Source organism: Pelophylax lessonae, assembly GCF_965119305.1.
Source record: "Pelophylax lessonae genome assembly, chromosome: 1".
Lineage (NCBI taxonomy): Eukaryota > Metazoa > Chordata > Amphibia > Anura > Ranidae > Pelophylax > Pelophylax lessonae.
In genome coordinates, this window is record NC_138768.1 from 310,269,013 (window position 1) to 310,296,605 (window position 27,593).

The 27,593-nt window shown below is 43.8% G+C and overlaps 1 protein-coding gene and 1 pseudogene across 3 annotated transcripts in view; one reads left to right on the forward strand and one right to left on the reverse strand.

The window, feature by feature from the left end:
- The window catches only part of MTFP1 (mitochondrial fission process 1), a 30,592-nt gene extending 10,969 nt beyond the window's left edge, over positions 1–19,623 (forward strand). Inside the window, exons 3-5 of one of the 2 annotated variants that reach the window (XM_082245864.1) lie at positions 7,553–7,680; positions 15,473–15,705; positions 19,294–19,623. In XM_082245864.1, coding sequence (XP_082101990.1) covers positions 7,553–7,680; positions 15,473–15,705; positions 19,294–19,378 — 446 coding nt within the window. In that variant the 3' untranslated portion in view covers positions 19,379–19,623. The remainder of the gene's footprint in view (positions 1–7,552; positions 7,681–15,472; positions 15,706–19,293) is intronic. The other variant, XM_082245863.1, reaches the window with a different exon arrangement.
- Positions 19,624–26,264: 6,641 nt separating this feature from the next.
- The window catches only part of LOC309545088 (zona pellucida sperm-binding protein 3-like), a 71,944-nt pseudogene continuing 70,615 nt past the window's right edge, over positions 26,265–27,593 (reverse strand). Inside the window, exon 11 of the transcript in view lies at positions 26,265–26,394. The product of the transcript in view is annotated as a zona pellucida sperm-binding protein 3-like (transcript). The remainder of the gene's footprint in view (positions 26,395–27,593) is intronic.

Here is a 27,593-nt window from a genome sequence, read left to right on the forward strand (position 1 = left end):
GTAGGCAGTCAGTGTCAGGAAGAATTAGGGGCTTATACACACAAAGTGCGGTGAGGGAACGCCTGCAAAAAGATGCGTTTTCCCACAGCGCACAAAAAAACGCTGCCTTTTGCAGTAATGCTGAGTCATGCGTTTCTTTAAAATTGTGCCATGCCTTTTTTGCATGAAATGAATGGGCTACCCTAAAAAGCGATGCATGGGAATGTGCAAAAAGATGCTCATTTAGACATGCCTCCTAGTGTGAACGAGCCACAAAGGTTTTTGACATATTACCTGCTTTCATTTTTGCATATACTTTTTTTTTTTTTTTGTTTGGCAGGGGCTCTTAATTTAGAAGTATATCTGAATACAATTTTTTTTATTTTCTGGTAGGGGTTTTTAAGGAGTTTTAAAGGCAGGAAAGTTTTTTTTATCTTAATGCATTCTTTACATTAGGCTAAAAAAACCTTCTGTGTGTAGCAGCCTCCCCAGCACCCCCTCATACTTACCTGTGCCCCCTTTCAGTCCAGCGGTGTCCATGAGTCCCTCGGCCGTCTGGGACTCTCCTTCCTGATTGTCTAAGATACAGCCACGGCGCCATTGGTTCCTGTGGCTATCAAAGTCAGTGAACCAATCAGAGAGGGGGCGGGACTGAACGGCAGCTCCATGTCTGAATGGACACACAGAACTGCAGCTTGGACTGCGTGCCCCCATAGCAAGCTGTTTGTTGTGGGGGCACTTGATAGGAGGGAGGGGCCAGGAGCAGGAATGAGGGACCCAAAAAGAGGAGGATCCATACTGCTCTGTGCAAAACCAACTGCAAAGAGGAGGGAAGTATAACATGTTTGTTATTTAGAAAAAAAAAATCACTTTAAAGTGCTTGCTTCAAACCATTTCAACATCACCTAGGACCCATAGGACCCGCCATCTCCATACTGTTTGATACAGAATATATATAATCCCTGTCTAATACTCCTGTGTGGGGTTGGGCACTCTGGTGAGTGCAATCTATATTAGAGTTATCTCGGGCACCCTCCTTTATATCACAAAGATCGTTTGGGATTGCCGCATGAAGATTTAACACCCCCATTAATGGACTCTATTTCCATGATTCAAGCACTATTTATTTCACCCGTGCATTAAATCAGCCACACATTTACTGGTCATTTAAGAGAGATATGCACACGTCACTTTTTCTTATTTTTACTTGCACTTATCCCCTTGTTCACTATCTGACAATTATCAGTGCTGCACTATTGCACTAGTCACTTTACTATCCAAAATTGGATATCATTTTTCTCCATCCCATTTATTTTTGGCACATTATTTTATTTGATACCCCTCCCACAAGCCATTTGGGCACCTTCCAATTTTGCACTTTTATGTCACGCAGTCACTTTTACTGGGTTGACTTTCAAATAGCCCAGGCCACGTCACTTATCACTTTATTATATATGTATTGTTTATTAAATGCGATTCAATTATTTATTTAGATTTATTCATTGATTGGTGACCATTCGGTGTATTTATTTATAATTTTTATTCTATTTATTGCACTATTGTACTGATGCACTGAGGCCTTTGATTTACCCGACTGTGTTCTACTCATTAAGGTGTAGGTATTTTTATTAACCTATTAATTTATCCTACACACTAGTTTTTATCATCACCTAATTTATCCTTGTATCCATTATTTACATATCCTATTTTGGGCAGCGCCATTTTCCCTACCCCTATTTTGGACTATATGCATTCAGGCATTGACATTTGTTTTACCTTCAGGCATTAAGGGGTTAACACCTTAGACTCTATTATGCTGAACATGAAAGAATAAGTTCACTTTTCATAACATTTTACACGCATATTCAGGGCGTAGCATGTTATGAATGCACCGGCCCCTGCGCCCCCCCCCCCCCATTTCCGCTGTGACAGCAGACCGGGGTTCTTCTTCCCATGTCTGCTGTCACAATTCAAAAAAAGACATGGCTACGCGGGGCTTCACCCACCCAGCTGCATCACTCATTCACAGTCCTCTGTGAATGAAAAAATACAAGGTCCGGCAGCCTTTGCGGCTGTCGGCTTGTAGTTTTCAATGAGCTACCTAGGTGCTGTGAGCACCGTGATAGTTCATTGAATCTTCCTCTCAGAATGTATCGGCTTTCTCGTGTGGGAAATGAGCAATACACATGGTATGTGCATTTATTATTTTTTGCCGAAAGGTGAACTTATCCTTTAACCCCCCCACCCCCCCTCCTCTCCATCTTTGCACTTTGTGACCTGTATATTAACCCCATCACCTCCTCCATCCTCTGTATGACTTGTATATTATTAATGCACATTATCTAGTACAACAATATAAATCTTCGTGTTTTACCCACTTTGTGCTTAAAAACTAGAACACTTTGGGGTGTCTACTTTTCAAAGTTTTTATTTTAGTACCTTCTTGGCATTATTATTTGATATATTTAAATTAAAAAAATAAAGCCTGTAAGTCCCCGTTCACATGCAGGCGACGCTACTTCCAGGGGCGACCTCCGAGGTCGCGGTGCAAGCAGCGCGCCGCGACCTTGGAGCGGCCGCCACGGACTTCATAACATTGAAGTCTATGGCGGTCGCCTCCTGGTCGCCCCAAAGAAGCTCCGGACCCTTTTTCTAAGTCGGTGCTACTTGTGTCTCTCCTATTAGAACGGGTCCGCAGCTTCCCTATGGAAGGCGACCTGCGGCGACCTGTGAGGCGACCAGGTCGCCTCACAGGTCGCCTTAGTGTGAACGGGGCTTTACACTTTGGCCAAATATCGGCCAGTTCAACAGAAAACAGCTGACAATCGGCCATCTAAGCCATCCAAAGGGGCATGCTGAAAAACCAGGATCTGATCAGCGCTGGCAGCCAACAGTTGCGAGCCCTGACCAGTGTGCTCTGCCAGGGTGCAATCGGAACACAATAGCTCAGCGAGGAGATAGTACAACGAGCCCCCCTGGGTTGAACAAAAAATACTGATAGTATGTAGCAGGCATAAGGGAAACAAATTTTTGTTTTCAAAATTTGTGTTTTTTTTTTTTTTTTTTTTTTTTTTTTTTTTACTTTTAAATGGTATAACATAAAAAGTCTCCCAGTCCCATGCTTCACTGGTGGGATGGTATTGGGCAGGTGATGAGCGGTGCCTGGTTTCCTCCAGACATAATGTTTAGAAATGAAGCCATACAGTTCAGTCTTTAGACCTGAGAATCTTGTTCCTCAGTCTGCGAGTTCTTCAGGGGCTCTTTTGCAAACCCCAAGTGGGCTTTCATGTGTTTTTGCACTAAGGAGAAGCTTCTGTCTAGCCACTCTGCAATAAAGCCCAGATCGGTGGGGGACTGCAGTGATGGTTGTCCTTCTGAAACTTTGTCCCATCTCAACACAGGATCTTTGAAGTTCAGTCAGAGTGACCATTGGGTTCTTGGTCCCCTCTCTTACTAAGACCCTTCTCCCCCGATCGCTCACTTTGGCCGGGAGACCAGCTCTTAGAAGAGTCCTAGTTGTGCCAAATTTCTTCCATTTGAGAATTATGAAGGCCACAGTGCTCCTGGGAACCTTCAGTGCAGCAGAACTTTTTTGTAGCTTTCCCCCAGATCTGTGCCTTGCAATAATACTGTCCGTGAGCTCTGCAGGCAGTTCCTTTGACCTTATGGCTTTTTCTCTGCATTGTCAGCTGTGAGACCTTTTATAGATAGGTGTGTGTCTTTCCAAATCATGTCCAATCAATTTACATAATTTACCAGAAGTGGACCCCAATCAAGGTGTAGAAACATCTAAGCAACGATCAAGAGAAACGGGAGGTTGCAAAGGGGCTAAATACTTTATGCCAAAGTGACATTTCAGTTTTTCCTTTTTCATACATTTGCAAACATTTCTAAAATTCTGTTTTCACTTTCTCATGAAAAAAGTGAAAGGGGTCTGAATACTTTATGAATGCACTATATATTTCATTTCAGTCCAATGTTGCATGATTAAGTAATTGTCAGTCAAACTATCGCAGTATTCAAACCAGAAAAATAACCAGGTAACGAAGGGGTAATATTGGCTGGAACTCACTCGGTTTAAACATACATTATATCTATGTTGTGAGTGAAAAATTAGCATGACCGGAAAGGCAGGAGATTATGTAACCTGCTCAGAAGTGGGCTATTTCAATCATATACTGGAGTCATCTCTGTAAAGTGTTACATGGTAATAGGTTAGCATAAGACTCCCAATCCACCTAGGGCTGCCTTTTGCAACCTTTTTAACATGGAGGAATCCATAAAGCTGTAGTATACCGCATCCAAAACAAAAGAAAGTAATGATGTACTAGTATGCATTGCATACTAGAGAAGAACAGAGGGATGCCAGACTAAGTGCAGCATTAAAATAAACATCTTACCCTTAATATAACTAAGGGGCAACTCACAAATCGATGGTAATTCAGGCACATATCATGGTAGCAGTCAGTCTCTGGACCTCTGTGTCATCCCGGCAATATGGCAGCATTAGGCAATGGCTGTTTACACACATGGCTGTAGGAAGCGGCCGATTGCCGACGTAACCAGCGTGGAATGCAAGATGGCACGGGATGTGAGGTTACTACGGAGGCCATGCTGACGTGCAAGTGGGTTGTAACGTGTTTCAGCCTGATGGGTTGACGAACATGTCAGTCTAATATAAGGAAACCAATAGAGGGGGCAGGGAGGTCTCGAGGAACCCCTGCTAATAATATCTACAGCTCAGGATACATTAGTGTAGACCGTAAGGAAATAATAGAATAAGAATGTGGCATACTGTTACAGATGCCACCTAGGGAGACTTATCGCCTATAGCAAATTACTAATTTCCTGCGAACCCTATCAAAAGCTCAGGTTGGTATAACCACTAGGACCCTGTTCGAGAATAGATGCATTCTTGGGTCGGAGCCGCGAGGGGAAATAACAGAACTATACGCCCTATTCAACAATCAGGGTGACAAACCTTCATATCAAAGGGCATGGGAATTGGACTTAGGGAAAACAATTGAGGAGGAGGTGTGGACAAAATGGTCAATGTACCCCATACCCATTCACATAGGAAGGGGTTCTGGGATCTGGGGAGCCCCCTTGTTACAGGGGGCGTCCAGATTCCGATAAGCCCCCGGCCCGCAGACCCCCACAACCACCGCCCAGGGTTGTCGGGAAGAGGCCCTTGTCCTCATCAACATGGGGACAAGGTGCTTTGGGGTGGGGGGTGCAGAGCTCCCCCTGCCCCATAGCACCTTCCCTCATGTTGAGGGTGTGTGGCCTTGTATGGTGCAGGGGGGTCATCCCCTCTTTCCTGACCTGCCGGGCTGCATGCTCGGATAAGGGTCTGGTGTGAATTTTGGGGGGGGACCCCATGCCGTTTTCTCGGCGTTGGGCTCCCCTCAAAATCCATACCAGACCCGTAGGGCCTGGTTTGGAACCTGGGGGGGGGACCACCCACGCCATTTTTTTCCCATTTTTGGCATGGAATTCCCCCTCAAGATCTTCAGAGCGCAAATCATCCTGACTTGATCATCCTGATCCGACTTGTGATGCGACTTCCATTCAAATCAATAGGCTCCCATAGGGAACCATTGATTTTCACATAAAAAAAAAAAAAAGGTATAACGTGGCTTAACGCTGTTTAAGCACCGTTAATCAGCCTTTAGCAGCGTCAGACATTTTTACAGCTCTGATGCTGGTCATCCAGAACGGACAGGCCCTGGGTTTTTTTTTTTTGCAGCTTAAAAACGCCTACGCCACTTGGAGCTCCTAAAAGCCTGTGTGTGCATAAGGCCATAGAATAACATGGAGGGGCATTTTGAGGGTGCAAAAAAAAAAATGTCTGACGCTCCTAAAAGCAGCTGCAAAAATGCCCTGTGTGCATGGGGCCTAAATAGTATATAGGCTAATGCACATGGCCATATAAAACTACACAGAATCTTGCTGGCAGCTTTGTACACGTAACATTTGAGCAGCATTTAAATGCTTAGTGTAAATGACCTTTGTATGCCATCACTGCTCAGCTAGTTGCTAGGATGCAATGAAGGGCATCAATCTTCAATACTGACGATACATAATGGGCAGGTAGGCAGCTCTGATTACGCATTATTAATATTCACATGTCAGCCTCGAACGACATTTTTACAATGCATAAATGGACACGGGGGGTGAAGCCAGCATGGTTTTAGGGTATTTTGTTCACCCCATCAGGTCTGCTTTAATGGCCAGTGGGGGGAGCTGCTTCTACCTGTGTTTAATTTGATTTGCTGGGACAGTATGTACACAAGGAGAAGCAGTGCAGGCACAGGCATTGCTGGCTACACATTATTTAGATGTCGGCCCTGAGCAGTGGCAGCCAATCAAGTACATTTGCACTGTATGCATGTAAGCCTTAGCCCTTTAAATCCCTTGAATGGCGCTCTAAAATTCGGATTTAAAGCAGACCTCTACCCTTCACACCTTTTTGTAATAAAGCAACACTTTCAAAGAATACATAAGCAGAAAATGTACTCTATTTGTTTTTAACTAATGGGATGGTTTTAAGAGAGGTTTTGTGAATTATGCATCAGGGGCCCGTTTGCATTGTTGCCTGTAGTTCTGGAACCATACCTTGGCTGCTACTGTACTGCGTCCTTTGTGGAGACCATGGGTCGTAAATATGAGGTGTAACATCACTCCTGACCCTGGTTATATTGATTTATTTGAAACCTTTCAGGTAAAAGAGAGATTTCTGAAATAGCAGAGCTTCCTGCCTGCTGCAGGAACGAAAAATACAAATCTTAAAGGGGCCTTAAAAAAAGGATGAAATAAATTAAAAGTGGAAACAAAATTCTAATGCTAGCAGTTCTTAAAAATGTTCCCTTCCCCCTCCTCCTACCTATTCTGCCTAGCCAGTGTACAAAAAAAAAAAAAAGTGGAAGAGGGGGGAAGGAACATTTTTTAATTGCAGTTATTGTTGCGCTTTAATTTCACTTTAAATGGACCGATCGTCCGTCAAATAATCTCATTGTGTGTACCAGGCATTACAAGCACAAGAAAATTAAATGCATCAGGAAATATAAGCTCTTTTGTTGGTTTTTAAATATGTGTATATGGGTTCTTTCACACGAGCGGTCCGTATGTCCGTATATCATCCCATCCCATTTTTAAAAAACAGAAAGGACGCAAAATTGGATGTCAGCGGTGTCATCCGCTGACATCCGCAATCCTTTAGACATACGCAAACGGATGGAATGATATGCGGACATACGGACCGGATGACACAATTGTCATCCGTGTCCGTAAAAAAAAAAAGTGCCAGAGCGGACCAAAATACGGTCCGCCCTGTGTGAAAGGACCCTATCTTTGTATATGTTGTCACCTTTTGTTTAGTCAGTTATTGACGAATATTCTTTGATGGTTTTATTCTACTCTTGTTTTGTAATAGAAACAGCTAGGCACATATCTTTTATTGTGTATATATACAATGTTCAGTGTTAACTAGATATTTGTGATAGAATTGTTCAGTCATTTTCAGTAATAGTATTTAAAGATATTTTACTTTTTTTTTTTTTTTTCTTTTTAGGCTATGCCAATGAAGTTGGAGAGTCATTTCGTGCTTTGGTGCCTAAAGCCCTAGTTTGGGCTACCTATGGTGTAGCCACAGCCTATGTTACCGCAGATGCTTCAGATAAAGGATATAAAGCAGCAGAGGTATCCACAGTTTTACAACATTTAAGATTAAAAATTATAATAGCAACTCTATTGTTGTCATTCTTTATTGTTCCCTGTTTCTGTCAATTCTAGCGGAAAAACAAGCTGCTCTACTGTATTATTTAGATAGTCCATGGCGATTTGGAAATCATTTATGTGTTAAACGATTCTTAATTGTACATTAAGGGACACAGGATGAAGCACATCGGGTTATTTTGCTACCTTCACAATAACCCTTCCCACTCCCAGCCTCCCTCAGTTTTTGCTAGTGTCCTAGGAGACCAGACATCTCTTCTCTGAGAAAAGAAAATTGTGTTTTTTTTGTTTTTTTTTTTTGGTTTTCCAAGGTTTCTTTCATCCAGCAAATGTTTTAAGTGGCTACAGAGCAAGAAGGGGCACATTTTGCAGCTTTACCAGATTGGCTAATCCTCGACTCTGCCGATTAGAATCAGGGCCAGCCTGTAATGTGTCTTTTGGCGCTGCACTCTGCTGAAGGTGCTTGCGTAGATACTTAAATGCAGCGTATTGGATCATCCGCAGTGTGCTTTAGAGGCCCAAGGCCCTGTGCACCCATCTGGGGAACCCTGTCCCCGAAGATATCTTAGAGGGTGTGCCTGACATGAGAACGATGACTGTCAGAAGTGTCAAGCTCTTTGGATCCTGTCTCTTTATCACCCAAATTGCCTTTTGGGGGTGCTGCAGGGCCTTTATTGGACTTTCTCTTAGCGAATAGGGCTTTTTGCCCTTGCTTGCAGGGAGCCTGTTTGGTGCATACTGTACTGGTTTGCCCTAAGTAGTCAGTCTGCAGGGCCTTGACCGCAATATTAATGATTGTGCAGCTGGTAGTGGGAAGAGTAGCTGCACCAGTGTTTAAAATGGACATTTGAATAGCTTTTTCAATGGTTGTCCGGGCTCTGGGCCCTCCTACTCCTGCACTAGTCTCCTCTCTTGGGGCCATACTGCACATGTGCGTACCATCTTCTCTGGGTGCACAGACTGTGCTACCTTCCCACCATCTCCTCTACACCTATATCAGATCTACAATCGTCTGGGCATTACGGGACTCCCATCTGCCGTACATTGAACTTGACACAAACTGCATTAACACACTTTGAAAAATCTTGTCAACAGTCTTTCACTCACTACCACTGTATAGAAGATCCTGTGTGCAAGAGCAGCAGTCATAGAGGTATGGACAGCTCACAATCCTCTAACAATGCCAGGGGGCTCCTGCAGTGTCCCCTCCAAAGAACCAGACATCAATAGCCTGAATCACTGTCCCCCTATCTAAATCGCAGCGCTCCACTGTATCTTTCTTAATCCCTTCCTCAGTATTATCTAGGAAGATATTCTCAGCTGGCATGCCTGAAGTTCCAGGCAAAATTAAAGACATGACAGCTAACTCTGAACACGGGCCACATGCATCCACCTCCTGAATTTCCTAAGGCTCCAGTTGCTCGTGCGTTGTCAGGAGTCTCAATCTGCAGACAAAAATCCAAAACCCAGAGGCATTGTGCACTTTTAAATATTTTCGTTGTTTTAGTGCAGTTATATTATCTGTGTCGTTTTGTCTTACTTTGCAGTGATGGGCTTGTGTTGTGGCTGCAGATTGTAGTGTCATGACTGATCAATTCCCTAGGTCAGTGTATTAATTCACCTAGCTTGTCCCTATGTGCAACTTCTTATTCCAGGTCACGCAGCTTCCAATTCATGCCTCACCTTTGTTGTTACACAACATGTGGAAATGTAATGATCACACAGCTTTTCTAATGTGATCCTTCTGTGAATGCTTTGCCTGTTTATGGCCGTGTCATATCTAATTACTGCACCAGTGCTAGATTGAGAGATTTAGGGATTGTGGGATATGTAGTGTCTTCACAGCAAGTGTCAGTTCTTGAGGTCGTGCAATACCATGTCACATGCCTTGTGTTTAAACACAAACCTCTGACACTGGAATGTGAAGATTTTTCCTGTGCATTCCATATTACATCTGGTTCTGTATAGCAATTGTCCTAACCTGGAAAAAGTCTTTTGTTCCTTCTAAATATTTTGCCTAATAATACCCTATGGAGAAGGGGTTCTTAAAGACGTAGTGGGTTCCTGTCTCCATTGTGAACCCAGCCATTTCTTGGCTTAACAAGACTTTGATTGTTCCTGTTGAGGGACATACCCATGTTTAAAGACCTTGTGGGTAAAAGGCCTTTTTTTGGCCATTATAGGGCCTGTCCTGCAACCTGCCACCATGACCATGTCCATCTGCCAGACCAAAGCTGTCTTGTACAAGGTAATGCGCAGAACCCTGGATCTTTCCTGATTGAACCTTCTGTTCACCAACAAGCTCATGCCTGTGGCCTTACTGTAATATGTTGATGGGCTGGTACACATATGTCAAACACAAGGCCTGTGGGCCAAGGCCATGTCATGTGCCCCTCGTACACGGTGCTTTTTTTTTTTCTGCCCTCATCTTCTGCTCCCCACTATCACAGAAGCCTTCTGTGTTTAAAAGGACAGCTTTTCTCTTGGCGGCAATCACAGATCCCTGCATGCATTCATGGCGGGGACAGATAATCCTCCGTGCGAGGAGGAGCCGTCCACACTGCTACACAAGTACCCTGGTACTAGAGTCGGGTCCAGAAGGTGAGATGCAGGGAAGCTTGGGGGGGGGGGGGTGTAGGAGGGTGAGATGTGGATGGAGGTGGGAAATGTAGAGTGGTGCAGAGGTCAGAGCCAAGGAGGAGGGGTGGAAATGAGATGTGGACAACTTTGTGCACTCTGTTCGTAGCAAATTCCTGAAGTAATAATCAAATACAGAGGCAATTATTTAACATGAAAAATTCTAAATATATACTCTTACAGATACAACTGGCCCTTTTAGGGCAACCATAATGCTGATGCAGCCCGCAATAATCTTAAGTTTGACACCCCTGGGTTAGTGGATATTATATGCCAGATACCCGTCCAAATGCAAAGGAACCTATTTGCTAAAATATTGGTTTGCATAGCATCCGCACAAGAAATGCCTCTTGTGCATGCCTTTTGATAGGCAAATCCCTGGATAATTTTATCAAAGAGATCACTGAAGAAGAGGAAGAGTCCCTGCTTTTGCCCCAGAAAAAGACTATCTCTATCTGGAAAACCCTCTACTCCTGAGGCTTCCAAGGCAAAGCCTGAAACTTGGTTCTGCTGTAAGTTCTGGGCCCCATGTCCTCAATCCATGAACAAGCCCAGCTCACAGTGAGAGGTGCCCTTAATTGTTAGAGTGGAGTTTGTCTACTGCCCCTTGTGTTCAACTGATCAAAGATGTTTGGGTCCAGAATGTTGTATCTAGGTTACAAGCTGGATTTTGTTTCTGCCTCCACCTTCACACAGCCAGAGATGTATAGTAACTAAGTAGAACTACTTCACTACTGTACTTAAAGTACCGAAAGGCGGTATCTGTACTTTCCTAGAGTAGAATTTTTTTCTCCTACTTCCACTTTTACTTTACTACATTTTTTCAATGATTTCAATACTTCTACTCCGATATTTTTTTTTTGTGCTGCATAGTTACTCGTTACAATTATAAAAATTACCACTGCCAGAACAGTAGATGGCAGGTTTCATGAAGCTCAAAACATGTGTATTATCAGTGCATACGAAAATAAATGCTACTGTATGTATAAATAAAAGCTGCATTTGAAATAATGAAAAAAAATGATGTTCAAACTTTTGACTTTTTTTCAAAACTACTGGTACTTTTACTTTCAGTACTTGAGTAGCAAAATTAAAAAAAAAACTACTTGCAATACCTAAGTACAAAAAATGTTGAATACTTTAGTACTTGTACTCAAGTCACTTTTTGATCGAGCACTTCCACTTCTACTCAAGTCACTTTTTGATTGAGCACTTGTACTTTTACTCAAGTATGGGCTTCGAGTACTTTATACAACTCTGCACACAGCTCTGGTGTAGCTCCTTTCTCAAGTGGTCATAGTCCTTGTCCTGAAAAACTAAAGGTTCCAAGGTTTTTATTCAAACCTGTACACTGTCCCCAAGGCAAAAGGGGGCAACCACCTCATACAGGATCTAAATGTGCTCAACACTTTCCTCTGGGTACAAGAACTCCAGATGTAATCTGCGAGGGCAGTCATTGCTTCCTTCCATTCGGGAGTCCTTTTTGCTTCCATGGTCATCAAAGATGTCTACTTGCATGTCCCTATCTTCCCAGTGCATTATTGCTATCTGCGTTTTCTGTTAGCTTGAAATATTAGCAATTTCCTTCCCTTTTGGACTGGACATCGGGCCTTCATCAAAGCGTTCTTGCTCTACGCTCTGAGGGCATACCCATCTTGAGATCTCTGGACAACCTTTTTCTAGGGGAAGTGCTCTCAAGCTCTGTCAGCCAAAATATTATACGGATGCCATTTGAGGTAATGTGAACCACAATCTAAAGACAGACAGGGTGGGACCTAATCTGACATATTGGGAGTATGGAGTTTTAAAAATAAAAAAAAAGGATTTTTGACTTTTGGTAAAACCTTTTCTTAGGAATACATTAAAGTATTAAAGTCCACGTTAACCCTAAAATCCCTGCATCTACATACATCCACAATCTAACACTAACCTATCTAACCCTGTAAAAAAGAAATCAGTATACATACCTTTTTTTAAGCCAATCCGACCCGCTCCAACAGTGAGCCGTCAGTGGTGGCTTCGGTGTGTAGGCAGGTGCAGAGGACACATCCAACAATGGAAGCCCCATTGTAACTCTATGTGATGTCACTCTGCAGAGCTTCCGCAACTGGAGACAGGATCGCATCGGCTTCAAAAAAAAAGGTACTGATTTCTTCTTTACAGGGCAAGCTAGGTTGGTGTTAGATCGTGAATGTGTATAGATGCAGGGATTTTAGTTTTAGGGTGGACTTACTTTATTGGACATGGCTTCCTCCCCTCTGTTTTTATGATCCACTCTGACTATTGCTTACTACAAAATCGAGGCAGGCTTGAAGTGGGAGGGGTTATACTGGCCTGTCTTCATAGCTTTGTTTGCCAGTGTCCAATCTTCTGAAGGCATCATCTGGTGTCCCTTAAAGCCTGGTAAACACATTCAGTTTTATTTCTCATTCAACCCAGTGGGCTGAACAAAAAAAATCTGAAGAGCTCGAAAGGAGCCACTGTACTAATATCGGTTCACATGTGCGTCACTACCATGGGGTTGATTTTTCTAAAACTTGAGTGCAAAATCTGGTGCAGCTGTGCATGGTAGCCAATTTTCCTCTAACTTCAGCTTATTCAATTAAAGCGGTTGTAATCCCGAAAATGAAAAAAAAAAAAACCTGCAAGACAAAGCCATAATGAGCTAGTATGCATCGCATACTAGCTCATTATGCATTACTTACCTTAGAACGAAGCCCCGACACGGACCACCAGACATCGCTGCGGGCGCCGCCATGATTACTCTGCGTCTCTTCCGGGTTCGGCGGCTCCGGCGCTGTGATTGGCCGGAGCCGCGATGACGTCACTCCCGCGCATGCGCAGGAGTGATTTTCCGGCAAGCTGCCGGCTAGGAAAACTGAAGGTCCCCCCGGACCATCAGAGCGCATGCGCCGCTCGCGTGAGCGGCTGCATGCACTGCAAATATCTCCTAAACCGTGCAGGTTTAGGAGATATTATTATACCTACAGGTAAGCCTTATTATAGGCTTACCTGTAGGTAAAAGTGTCAAAAAGCGGGATGCTACCGCTTTAAGCTTTGCCAAATACATGGAAGCTGATTGGTTTCTATGCAGAGCTGTACCAGATTTTTCACTCTCCAGTCTTTGTAAATCAACCCTGTGTGTTTATGCATTATTTATTCAGAATTTTTAAAGCCTCATAACCACCTCTCAAAACCTGCCATAATTATTATGATGGCACTACACAGTGCTGTTCACACATGAGCAGTAACATTGTGTTGTGTCATGTTAAAAATTAAGCAGCATGTTGCTTTCAAGAGATATCTGTGCTTGTCAGCTGCCACCATTGATTTCAATGGTAATGCTCTGTAACCGTTACGAGCGCCTAAAGCATTTGTAAAACCTTAACTGGGCACCAAGGGAGACACAGTAGTGGCTCCTCCATCCCAGAATGCACTGGGAAATACCAGAACTAGGTTTGGCAGCTCCTGCCACTTCCTGTTTGTACAGAGCAGCCGTGTGGTAAAACCATTTGCTTCTGTGTGCAGGAAAAAGCATCAAGCTAGCCAGTAATACTGACCGTGGCAGACCGGAGCAGAGGCATTGAGCACAGTTGCCAGCTTATTGTGTCAGCAAAGTTGAGCTGGACCAAGCCAAGCGTTAGAGATCAAAGTATACAAATCCATCTTTCAGAAAATTCACAAACATGTTTGTTTTCGCTCCACAACCTCATCATGCCTCAAAATAGATAATTTCCTCCACATCACTTCCCCTCTAAAGGATAAGTTCACCTTTTGACAAAAAATAAGTAGCGCACATTTTTTGCAGGTAAAACATATGTGCATTTATTATTTTTTGTTTTGGAAGCCAGTAAAGCAGTGGTTCTCAACCAGGGTTCCCCCAGAGGTTGCTAGGGGTTCCTTGAGCAATTTATGCCTCTCGCATGGGTTTCCCTGACACCATTGATCTATTTAGCTATTTGGAAGAAGGTAATTCTTCCCAATGTCCACAAGTGTAAGGAGCATTCATCACACTAATGTATTGAGTTGTAAATATAGACATTTTTAGCAGGGGTTCACTGACACCTGAAAATTATTTCAAGGGTTCCTCTGTGTTGATTTGAGAAAGGCTGCTGTAAAGCATTGCGCCAGTGATCAGCAGATCGCTGATGCCATGCAGGTCTCCTGCAGATCTGTCAGTGTATCGGCTTGCTCTAACCTCGTACAAGCAAGCTGATACATTCTGACAGGGAGACTCAATGAACTACCACAGCACTCCCTTCCGACAGCTGCAAAGGCTGCCTGGCCATGTCGTTTTCCATTCACAGAGCACTGTGAATGAGTGACGCGACCGGGGCCGGCAGAGCCTCAAATGGCTGTCTTTTAAAAATTTTACAGCTAGCAGGGGGAGAAGATTCCAAGATGTCACAGTGGGGGGGGGGGGGGGGGGGTCGGAACGACACAGGGGCCAGTGCATTTATAACGTTACACCCTGAATATGGGTGTAACCTGTTATGAAAGGTGTACTTATCCTTTAAGCACCACTTTCATAATCTTTTTCAACACTTCATAAACATATTGTATAGGTGAGTTAATGACCATTGGTTTCTTCCTCATTAATCATATTTACAAATAATAAATATACAATCTTGATCTGATTACTAGTTTTCTTTATCTCATACATCAGTCTTTATCCTTTCAGTTCTCTGAATACCGTTTTTAGATGACAGACATTAAAAAGCAGTCACCTCTTAGCTCGTTATTGGAATGCAAATCCGTGTATATTGGGTAAAGGGTTCTGCCTGAGAGGGGGCGTACATTCATGGCAAATTCTATGTATTTGTGATTTTCTTGATTCTTCAACTTGGTAGCTCTGGGGCAGTAAAGCTGAATATTAGTTGCAACACTGTCAGGGAAATGAGCACCTCAGAACAAGATTTTGTGACAATTAGCAGCACTTTATTGTCTTCATCTTCAATGTAAGGGGCAATAGGAATCAACATTGCATGCAACTACATAGAGCACTAGGTGCCATGTCCTCCCGCAAATTATAAGACTTTTCAAATATCAAAACATAACTACTGTATATGAAGTAATATATATTGGCCGCTTATAAATAACTTTTTTTTTTTTCTTTTAGCTGAACAAAGACAGTCCTGGAAGAACAAAGGGTGTTACAGTGGCAGTGATAGATACTTTTGTCTGGCAAGCTCTTGCATCTGTGGCTATTCCAGGATTTACCATCAACCGATTATGTGCTGGTTCACTTTATATAATGGGACGTGTAACCCGGTGGCCTCTCCCAGCACGAAAATGGGCTACTACTGCAATAGGTCTTTCTGCTATTCCAGTTATCATAACACCAATAGACAGGCAAGTGCTGGTATCGGATGTTTTCTAGCTTTGTTTACCTGTAAAATATCAAATAACTAGCATTCTCTGGGAAGATGTTCCTAAGTTGAGCTCCTGTTACCTGGTTGGCTATGTTTATCCTTGTTGGGAATTCTGCATTTGCTGTGTTTTTTCCCACCCCTCATGTTGACGTTGCTTTGGGACATCCCAATGGTCTGAAGACTTGAAGCTGTGTCTGTCAGTGAACGAAAGAGAAAACTGGATTTTTGTCCTACCATAAAATGCTTTTCTCTGAGGTTCATGGACAGACACAGAACCTGCTTTTGGTTCCCACTGCTGTCAATCAAACAGCCAGTCGGAAAAAAGAGGGGGGTGGGGCCGAATGGCAGCTCCATGTCTGAATGGATACTTGGAGCTGCAGCTCAGCTCAAGTGCCCCCCATAGCAAGTTGCTTGCTGTGGGGGCTCTTAACAGGAGGGAGGGACCAGGAGCTCCAGCCAGGGACCTGAAGAGGATCTGCGCTGCCCAGTGCAAAACCACTGCACAGAGGAGGTAAGTATGAGATTTTTTTTTTTTTTCTTTTAAAATACAAAACAATTAGATTTACAATCACTTTAAGCAATGGTAATGTACTATGCAAAAAAAGAAAAAGAAGTGTACACTTACCTATTTTAAAAATAGGTAAGTGTACACTTCTATTCTCCTTTTTTATTTTTTTATTTTTTTCATTGACCGACACAGCTCCTGATCTTTGGAATATTGGAATATACTGCCCCCTACAGGAGTGTAGGACACTAGGCAGAAGAAGAATCTGGCTACGCCTATTGGCAGTCCCAGGGGGGTATACTCCTTCTCCCTGTTATAGGTATTTAGTTTAGTTACAAGCAGTGTCAGAAGAATTACAACTCCACAGAGGGGTGGGTGCTGTGTCCATCAATGAACATCAGAGAAATGTCTTCATACAAATGAAAATCCGAGACAACATTTGGGAGGAACCACCTTATCTCTGTGAATCACCAGGTAAGGTGAATGACCGGATAATGCCGCTAGTTCCGACACCCTGCGCGCAAATATAATAGCCACCAAAAAAGCCACCTTCTGAGACAATGTACTGCAATCCTCCATTGGCGCAACAAAGCTAGCACCGGTGCTAACACTTTTTTTGTGAAGACCCGGAGGAGCAGAGGCGAGACCAAAGGGTAACACCACAAACTGATAATGCTCCTCTCCCACAGCGATGCGGAGGAAGTGCTGCTGACTGGCACATATCAGAATATGAAGGTAAGCATCCTTGATATCTATAGAGGCAAGAAAATCCCCCTGACGCAAGGATGCTACCACCGTGCAAATGGGCTCCATTCTGAACTTCTGCATCCGCACAAAGCAGTTCAGCACCTTGAGGTAAAGGTTTGGACACACCTTGCCTACCTTCCTGGGAACTGTAGACCGGTTTGAGTAAAAACCCTGAAAATGTTCCGAAGTTGGAACTTGGACAATCGCCCCTTGAAATAACAGATTTTGTACTGCCCCAAACAGACCCTGTAAACAGTCCGGGGACAGGCGCAAGTTGGAAGGAAAGAACCTTTCCGGGGGACAAGAGCGAAACTCGATCTTGTAGCTGGACCGAATGACTTTGTGTACCCACTTGTACCAGGGAAGTGCATGGGTCTGGAAACCAGCGAAGACATTCTCTCCCCCCCCCCCCCCCCCTCCTCAGGGACCCCAGTGGGACGCTTTGGTTGTCCCCACACTTTAGCGACAATTTTGTCTAAATAGGCAGGAAAAGGAAACATCTTTGCCACTGTCTGGATGGCTTGTAAATGCCAAAGGGAACCTGCGCCGCCTCCGCAGCTGCGTCCTCCATCTTCAAGCAGGATTGTAGGACCGTGACTTTTTTTTGAACAACATAGTATTTTACTAAGCACAAAAGGCTATTCAACAGCAAAACAATAGCTCCTATCCACAAAGATCTGAAAAGCTCATTTTCAGGTCAATATAGTGCATCTAACAGAAAAGAACGTGCTTACTTCAGCCAGGAAAAGCTTCAGCCGAACAGTCCAAATACAGTGGTGCTACATGGCCCAGCCAGCAGTGGAGCTTTTCTTAACCAGGTGCAGCATTAGCATCCCTCCCATCACTTTCTTTCCATCTGCTATTCCCTTTCTCATTAATTAACCCCTGCTGTGTCTCTTAAAGCAGGATTAAACCAAAAACGTAAATTATTGCAGTTTACCAATCCTTAGATGTTGTGGCTGCATTTGTTTTCTTCTTTTAGGTTCCCATCCGTTTTCACCTGGTGATCTGGCCACTAACACACCTCCTGTATTAGAGTGCCCCCACTCTGTATGAATGAGCACAGAGGCACCTTTGGTCATTCTGGGGGGAGGGGAGTGTTAGATGGACTAGCAGATTTAGATACACTTAACAAATTAAAGACAAACACCAGATAACACTTTATAAACAGTTGCAATTTTCATTTTGAGATAAGAAAAGCGGAGCATTGCGAAACCGCTGGGTAAATGGTTTGTCTCATCCCTGTAACTGATACATCTGCAAGAGAGCTTGTTCTTTTGAAAAACAGACTTACTGGCCAGATCGCCAGGTGAAAATAAGGGAAAGAAAGCTTAAAAAAAACCTAATGCAGCCATCACATCTAGGAATTGGTAAGCTACAATAAATTAAATGTTTGCTTAAAGTTTACTTTAGTTTGTTTGGGCCAAATTGAACTATTTCCTTCACTAACATGCTTAGTTGAAGGGGTCAGCTGATGTCTACTGGGCATGCTGTATAAACTGTATGAATACACAGCATCCTCTGGCTGAGTCGAAGGGGTGAGCTGATGACGTCATGATCTCTAAATTGGCCATTTCTAGCATACAAAGCTACAATTGGCTGAATGCTGTACTTGTATACATGCAGAAAAGGGTGGGGAATGTCTCTGCCTTTTATGGTTTGCAGTGTGCTGTGAAAGCAGCCTTGTGGGATAGCTCAGGTAGGTATAGACTAGGATCCAAACAAGCCTTAGCCCCATACCTACTCCTAGGGGTTCCCTAGTCCATGACCAGCTCACATTCTACATCCTCCTTTATTGGTAGTACACGGTTGACAATGGGTTTGGATATAGCCTAGAATGAACCTTTTAAATGAGGGGAATACATTTGCTAATATGTCTGTTGGTCAATTGTAAACTGTTGCAATGTTACATATGTCCACTAGATGGAGGAAATGTACAACAGATGCTGCAAACTCGGTGTGTAATGTAAATTGAAAAAAAGCTTTTTTTTTTTCCTCACCTTCTGATTGGATTTTTGTTGATTGCGATGCGTTACAACTTAGACAAGATCTTTATTAAATGAAGCCATGTGTTTACTGCTGAAGATATTACACATGAATGATCAAAGTAAAATTCTACTTTACCTATTGGAGTCTCTCTACAAGAGCAGGATGCTGCAGACTTAAAATTGTTAGTGAGGAAACAGCAACAGCACATCTAGAATATATATAATAAGAGAAGCACATGTGACCCCCACCCCTCAAACACTTTTCTAGTTAAAATATATTAAACAAAAATGTTTGGCTGATTTAACTGTGTTTTTCATTGCTTTTTAGGTTTGTGGACGTCTTGCTGAATGCCAGTCTACGTAAACTCTACGACACTCATTCAGAAAAGACAGATGGCCCCCGCACTTCTTGACAAACTGTACAGAAAGCAACACCGTCCTACCTTAAATGCTGTACAGCACAAGTTAGACTCAAAGGGAACACCATGAAAGGAGACTGTGAAGATGTATGCATCTATGATATTACCACTATCAGCAGAATTTCCCCTTCTAGCCTCAAACAGCAATACTTCAACACAGCAACAAAACAAAGCTGTTAACTAAAATTAAATCCATCAAGATTTTATGGGGGGTATTTAAAGTGTCCACTGCAATAAAGGACAAGTAAAGCTAGAATACTGTCTAGAGTTGATTTTATATCAGGGTTGTGTGATGAGTGCTACCTCTATCTTTCCCCCGGCACAGTTTTTTTGCATCAGAAAACTCTAGTTGCCTATTTTTTTTATTTGGGGCACTAAAGCCCGGTACACACAGGCTGAATTTCAGGAGACATTGGCCAGTCTGATACACGGCTGAATGTTGGCTGGTTTTTAGGTCAGTGAGTCTGACAGAAACCTGTTTATGTTGGATGAGCATGCCCACTGAATCCCGAGTGCTGACTGGAGTGTTTTGGCGGGGGGAGATTGGACCGATGCTGCATCTGTCTAGGCAAGTATGATTGTTAAAGGAAAAGCCATACTTCTCTTTTAAGAAAGGCTTGCATACAAACCATAAAACTGCATCATTGTAGAAGTAAAAGGGACCCTCCTACCCCTTTGATACAAATAATAGAACTGTCATTACAAAAAAGATTAAAGCTTGCCTTTTGGGGAGTTTATCACTTGTGGAGAAGCAATCATTTATTTATGTCAACTTTGTTGCTTTAAGCCTCGTACACGCACCGATTGTTGGCCGTAAATTTTCAGCCAACGTCCGATCGGCCGATTGTCGGCTTGTTAGTATGATGCTTCCGACAACCGACTGCGACTTTTCGGCCAAACAAAATCTGGTGTGCATGCTATAACATTTTTGTTGCCGTCAACAGAACGGCCGATTGTTCGTCAGTCAGTACAGATTTCGGCAGACAAAAATCAGATGAGCAAGACTGGGCATGCTCAGAGAAGAAAAAACACACGGAAAGTTAACCAGCACATGACATCACTTCTGCAGTTGGTTGTTGTTGGCCGACAAAATTCGTGTGCAGTCTAGAGCACATTTCAACCAACACAACACTGGACAAAAGACGGCCGGCCAACAATCGGTGCGTGTGTACGAGGCATTACTCTGTAGATTTACTTGAGCTACACAAGAACTTTTTCTACCTTCTAATGTGACCTATAAACTGTACAACTCAATTAAAAAAACAAACATTTTAAGGGGGGGGTGGGGTAAAAATAAAAATGAATATTTATTATGGGGGGGGGGTAGAAAGTGAAGTCTTTAACATTTGGGTGTAGGGTTTGCCATGTGTCATGTAGGGAGAGAGATTGAGTCTATGTAATAATTTTTTAATTGTCGCTAGAGCTCTAAGTCATAGTCTTATAGTCAGTCATTTTTCAGGCGGATCTGAACAGATGCCCCATGCATCTCTATGGGGCATTGGATGTCGGCGAAGACCTGTCCGCTGACATCCGATACGATCTGGTCCATCAAATCTGGACGGATGGAAACCCTATTTTCCATCCGTACAGTGGATCGGACAGGCGGTCCGTTCTCATCCGATACCCCCATAGAAAACAGCTGGGACCTGACAGCTCTGTCTCCGTACACAGAGTGGAGACAGAGCTGCCATCCGCCTGCTAAGTGGGGGATCGGTGGGCCGACTCATAGGTTATTGATCTGGTCAGTTAAGTAGCAGAGGGGGTTGTTAATCCTTTTCAATTTTAATAAAATGAACTGGTTCACTAGATGGGCAACAAAGACGACCTCCGAAACAGGAATGGTTTTACAGGTGGAGGCCACTGACATCTTTTTCCCTACTCATCGGTTCTCATTTGTTTTGCATTTGGCTAGGGTCAGTGTCACTACTGGGAGCATGAGGCGATGCCTGGACCCTATAGAGCAGGGGTATTGACATTTTTTTTTCCAACAGGGGTCTGAATCATATGTTTGATTCTTAATGGCACCTTGAAGCATTGGCAAACGCTGCATGTTTTCGTGAGCGTCAAACCTGCTTGGTGCAGCGCAATTTGAAAGGGTCGGACTACTTTTTGTATGTTTCCGCACGAAGGACAACCCATTGGAATGATTGGGCTGCCTACATGCAGAACACAGGTAGCAATGTTATAAACCTAGCTCCTTCACCTCACAATCCTGTCATTACAACAGTGTTCTCACTCCGCCCTGCACATCACAACCCCCCCCCCCTTCACATTACTGTGCTCAACCCCACTTCATATCACTCCCTTTACATCCCTTTCGTCACCCTCCCTTTATATTCCTATCCTTATGCCCCTTTATATCACGTCCCTCTTCCTTCACATTTCTGTCCTCAGCCCCCTTCATATCACCTCCCTTCCTCCTTCACATTCCTGTCCTCACCCTCCTACCCTTTTACATTTTTGTCTTCAGCCCCCCCTTTACATTTCTGTCCGTACCCCTTTATATTCCTTCCTGTCCCCCAGTACCCCTTTACATTCCTGTCCCCCAGTACCCCTTTACATTCCTGTCCTCAGCTCCCCCATCTTCAGATTCCTATCCTCGGCCCCCCCTCACAGTGCCCTTGGCTTTCTCCACATCATTCACAGCAGTAACAGTTCTCTTTAATGTCCTACCTACACAAGGCAGAAGGTACATTAGTCTAGAGTGGACATTGACAGCTCCGCATGGATAGCTGGAGGCATGAGGCTGACACTTTAGAAGCAGAATGGCTCTGGAAGGAGGGTGGGATCTGCATAACTTTTCCTGGTAAGCAGCTTGTGATTGGTTGCTAGCAACCAATCACCTGCTAGTTAACTTGAAGTCCCGCTCTCCATCCAGAATTGTACTGCCTCCGATATGAGCCTCATGCCTCCCGCCATCCATGCGGAGCTTGAGGAGGATGAGAGTGGTGAGGATGGCTGAGCAGGCTCCTAAATGGCAGGACCGCAGCCAGTCCAAATAGAACAGTGACTCTGGGCAGAAGCGGATGACTGGCCTATATTATTGTCCCATTGAGCTGCTTCAAGGAGTTACCTTTTGGCCACCTCTACAATCTGTCAGAACCTGAATTAAAGGTGTTCAGGAAATAGCTTGATGACAATTTAGAAAAGGACTTTCTTATACACTCAATGTCTCCTGCAGGGGCAACCCTGTTCTTTGCTGGAAAAAAAAAAAAAAGGATTCTACCTCAAGTCCGTGCATCGATTACAGGGATTTAAATAAAATTACTATTACCAACTGTAAAGCCTCGTACACACGCAACGAATTTCCGCTGACCGGTCGTCCGTCTTTTGTCCAGAGTGGTGTCTGTTGGTTGGAATGTGCTCTAGCCTGCACACGAATTTTCCCGCACGACAGAATTCTACTTCAGAAGTGATGTGTTGGATTGCTTTCTATGTGTTCTTTCATCTCTGAGCATGCCTAGTCTTGCTCATAAGATTTTTCCCCATCGAAATCTGTACTAATAAGAAAATCGGACATGTTTTGATGGTCGACAAAAATGTTATAGCCTGCACACCAGGATTTTTTCGGCCGAAAAGTCGGAGTCGGAAGCACCATACTAACAAGCCGAAAATCGGCAGATCGGTCGTCGGACGAAAATTCCCGGCCGAATTTATTCTCGTGTGTACAGGGCTTTACCCACGTTCCTTAATCTCTAAAATGTTGGAAAGATTCCGTTCTGGAAAGTCTTTAAAAAAGCTTAGAGTCTTTCCGCATGGGCGGTGCGCCCGACGGACTCAGTTTTGCTCAGCAGGGATCGATCCGCTAATCCCCGCTGAGCAGGTAGATGACAGCTCTGTCCTACTTTGCAGAGATGTAGCTTTCAGAGCCCTGCTCTCCTCTATGGAGAATCAGATGAAAACAGACCGCCTGTCCGTTTTCATCTGATCCCATTCCATCCGATCCTTCAGACGGTTCAAAAATTGGGTTTCCATCTGTCCGTGTCTCCGCTGCTCCATAGGGGTGCATGGAGCATCCGATCAGGTCCACCTGAAAAACTGACAGGCAGACCGGATCAGAAAGCCCGTGTGAAAGGGGTCTTAAGAGTTCATTTCACGTGCGTGTATGCATGCCTGACAGTGTCGGGGCATGCTCCTAAAGGCGACGGGTGGTGTCCTGGGGTATTTCCTCTCAGATCTGGCCAGGGCATCACTGAGCTCCTGAACAGACTGAGGTGAAACCTGGCGGCGTCAGATGGACCAACACGATGTTCTATCGGATTTGGGGCAGGCGAGCGTGGAAGCAATTCAATGACATCAATTTCTTCATCCTCCAGGAACTAGCTGCATACTCTCGCCACGTGAGGCTGGGCATTGTCGTGCAGCGGGAGGAACCCAGGACCCACTGCACCAACATAGGATCTGACAATGAGTCCAAGGATTTCATACCAATACCTAATGAGAGTCAAGGTGCCATTGTCTAACATACAGAGGTCTGTGCATCCCTCCATTGATATGCCTCCCTAGACCAACACTGATCCACCACCAAACTGGTCATGCTGAACAACGTTACCGGCAGCTTAACATTCTCCACGGCTTCTCCAGACCCTTTCACATCTGTCACATGTGCTCAGGGTGAACTTGCTCTCTACTGTGAAAAGCACAGGTGGACCTGCCAATTCTGGTGTTCAATGGCATAGCTCAATCGAGCTCCATGGTGCCAGGCAGCGAGCACAGGGCCCATCAGAGGACGTTGGGCCCTCAAGCCACCCTCAAAGCCTGTTCTGATTGTTTAATCTGAGACATTCACACCAGTGGCCTGCTGAAGGTGATGCAAGTGCTCATCCTTTTCCTGCTTGCACAAAGCAGCAGCTACTGATCCTTCTGCTGGGCTAAGGATCTTCTACAACCCTGTCCAGCTCTCCTAGAGGAACTGCCCGTCTCCTGGAATCTGCTCCATGCTCTTGAGGCTGTGCTGGGAGACAGCAAACTTTCTAGCAATGGCACATTGAGGTGCCATCCTGGAGGAGGTGGACTGCCTGTCCAACCACTATAGGGTCCAGGCATCCCCCTCATGCTACCAGTAGTGACGCTGACCCTAGCCACATGCAAAACTAGTGAAGAACAGTCAGAAAGATTAACAACCCCCTCTGCTACTTAACTGTCTTCTAGATTGTAAGCTCCAATGAGCAGGGCCCTCCAAATCCACCTGTGTGAAAGGGGCCTTACTGTTCTCTCCAGGCTACTAGAAAGGTCCCAGGCAGAAAGCACTTGGCATCACTCCACCTGGGATAGGAGCTGGAGCCAATCCGCTTATGCAGCTTCTGCTCCCTCCACAACAGTACTGGCTCCATACAATCTGATGCTCTAGGATGGCAGGTCAGCAACCCATTGATCATGATCTGTTAACCTGCCATTCCAGAGCATGGGCATGCACTCCCCTGGCTTGAGGTTGCAGGCCACGGATTGAACACCCCTGCTCTGTTAGCATTGCTGTTCCTAATTTTGGAACAGGAAACAGATTTCATTAAACACAGCTTAGCAGGGAGCATTCTTCTATAGTGTGGATTGGGGAAGTCGGGTCAGTTTTTGCTCCATTTACTGGTTGATTAAAAAAAGTAAATCAGTCTATGGCCTATCCATGACCTGCAAGTTGCAAGGTGGGGCCTTTTTAGATCACTTCCAGCACATTCCACAGATGCTGAAATGGATTGAGATCTGGAGAAGTTTGAGGAACACAATGGGTTCAAGATATTGACCTGGCCTCAAAACCATTTTTCATTGTGCTGAAGAGGCCCTTGCCATCAGGGAATACCATATCCATGCAGGGCGGTACGCAACAATATTTTGGTAGGTTTTCCAAGCAGAATATTGCCCAAAGCATCACACACTGCCACCATCTTGTCTTTCCGCATACTGCATTCTCGTTCTGCTTTCAGTACATCAACTTCAAGGACAACCTTTTTTGCTTTCAGTACATCAACTTCAAGGACAACCTTTTTTGCTGCCTTAAGTGGTGTACACACTAAATTGGGCGAACAATCGTCCGATTTTCCTAGTTTCACAGCAATATCAGAACGGATGAAAAATTGTACAAAATGGCTTTTTTGGTTTCTGACCATGCGCAGTCTCATGCTAAATCTGTACGAAATGGTACACAAGTGAAAAATCGGCTGTAACAAGTGGTGTACCCACTATGAAAATTGTACGAAAGTTCTTTGGACGAAAATTCTCGCCCGATTTTCTTATAGTGTGTACGAGCCATAATGCATCCCACAAACTTTCAGATGCCATTGTAACAAGATAATCAATGTTATTCACTTCACCTGTCAGCGATCTTAAAAGCTCAACTCCAGCTTTTGCTACACTTACCATAGTTAGTTTGGGCCAAGGTGGCCCAAACAAACCATTTCCCACATTTACATGCGAGGCAACTGGATGTGTGGTATAAACTGTATTTAGCCAAGTCCACATACAGTATACCGTACTGTGTTCCAGGTTCTAGCCAAGCCTTCCTGTCTCATACCCACAACACATTAGAGTCTGATTGGTGCTCAGCCGATCAGAGAAAGCAATGTATTCTAGCAATCAATACAAAGCTTCCTCTGGCTGGTTGTGACATCAGCCTGCCTCTGACTCAATCATAGGAAAATTACTTTAAGCAGGATCTTATGTTTAGTGTGCAACAATCTTGGCTATGGTGTACAGCTCTAAACCTCAGTTGATGCATAAAAGGCCATTTCCCCTGTATAAACCTCACATGCACTGCATTCAGCCTAATCCTAACCAATTTAGGAGCACTGTACCACAAGAATGAGTTTGACACATCTGAAATTTGTACAAGAATTTAAGCCCGAGAGACAGTATTGAAAGACTTTATTTAAAAAGCAGATTTCAGTGCTCAGCAGTGACAAGGCAGTGTTCAGTCTTTTTTTGTTTGGATCGGCCATACATTAAAGCTCCGATGCACAGCAGCAAAATAACAGCCAGCTCCAGGAAAAGTGCCCCAACAGCAGGTGGCATAGAAAAGCCTGCAATAGAAAAAACAGCACATGAATATGCCTTCTAATGTCAGCACTGCAGCTAAGATTACAAAAAACTAAATAGGGATTCAAAATATGCAAAATGTCAAAGAGGATATCCACAAGTTATTCTATAGGTCAGTGTGCACACTGTAAAGCTGCAACAGGACTATTGTAAAACAAAGACTATAGGCAACAGGGGTAGGTCAATAACCAAAGTCATGTGGAATGCAATGAGTCACTGGACCCCACAGCAGGGTACACATTCCACCGACTGACAGGCCAGTAAGCATGAACAAGGGACATTCATTTCCACATCCTTTACATTTGGTTTAAAATAGGATATCCCTATTCCCTACCCCTACCAACAACCTACACTTGAGTTAGTACTTTTTGTATGATTTTAATAAGTCTACTGAAACATACATACACACCCACACATCTTCTAGAAACCAGCTTCAATTAAAGCTGGGAATGTATATAGGATATGTGCTAAACTATGTCAAACCTGTATACATTGTTTTTCACCACATTTGACCTATACAGTAATAAATTTACATTTTTTTAAAATGTAGATATGCATAGAATTTTCCATTGTGGTTCAATCCTAAATTTCTCTACACACATTTCAATTACAAAGCTCACTTCTTCAGGAGATTATGTGCTAAAAAAAATATAACACCCCCCCCAAAGAAAAAAAAAAAAAAAAAAAAAGTTATATCTGAGCAAGTCACTCCATAGGATAGTTTGTTCATATCAAAAAGGGTCTTCCTCTTAAGATCAGACGCTGGCCCTTTTTAAATATACATGTCCGATTACTCCCATGCATGTATAGGTTACAGATGGGAGTGTCACAGGGAACACTTCTGATGTCTTGGCATTTCTGCAAAGACCAGAAAGGTTTTCCCTGTGACACTCCATCTGTAATCTATATAGAAGTAATCCGACACATAAGAGGGCAGCATCAGATCTTACCTTAAACCGAAGACACTTTGGATATGAACATACCCTATTAAGCAGTGAGACAAAATTTTGAAATCTTAACAGGGGTCTTTGGTACTTTATATTGAATCCATACATGAATGGTGTAATAAATCCATACATGAATGGGGTAATAAGCCATGTGACCAGTACACAGCGGCCCCCTATGGGCGACGTCAATCCAATTTTTTTTAAAGGTGCACTGGCTGGTGTTTGTAGGTTTGTAT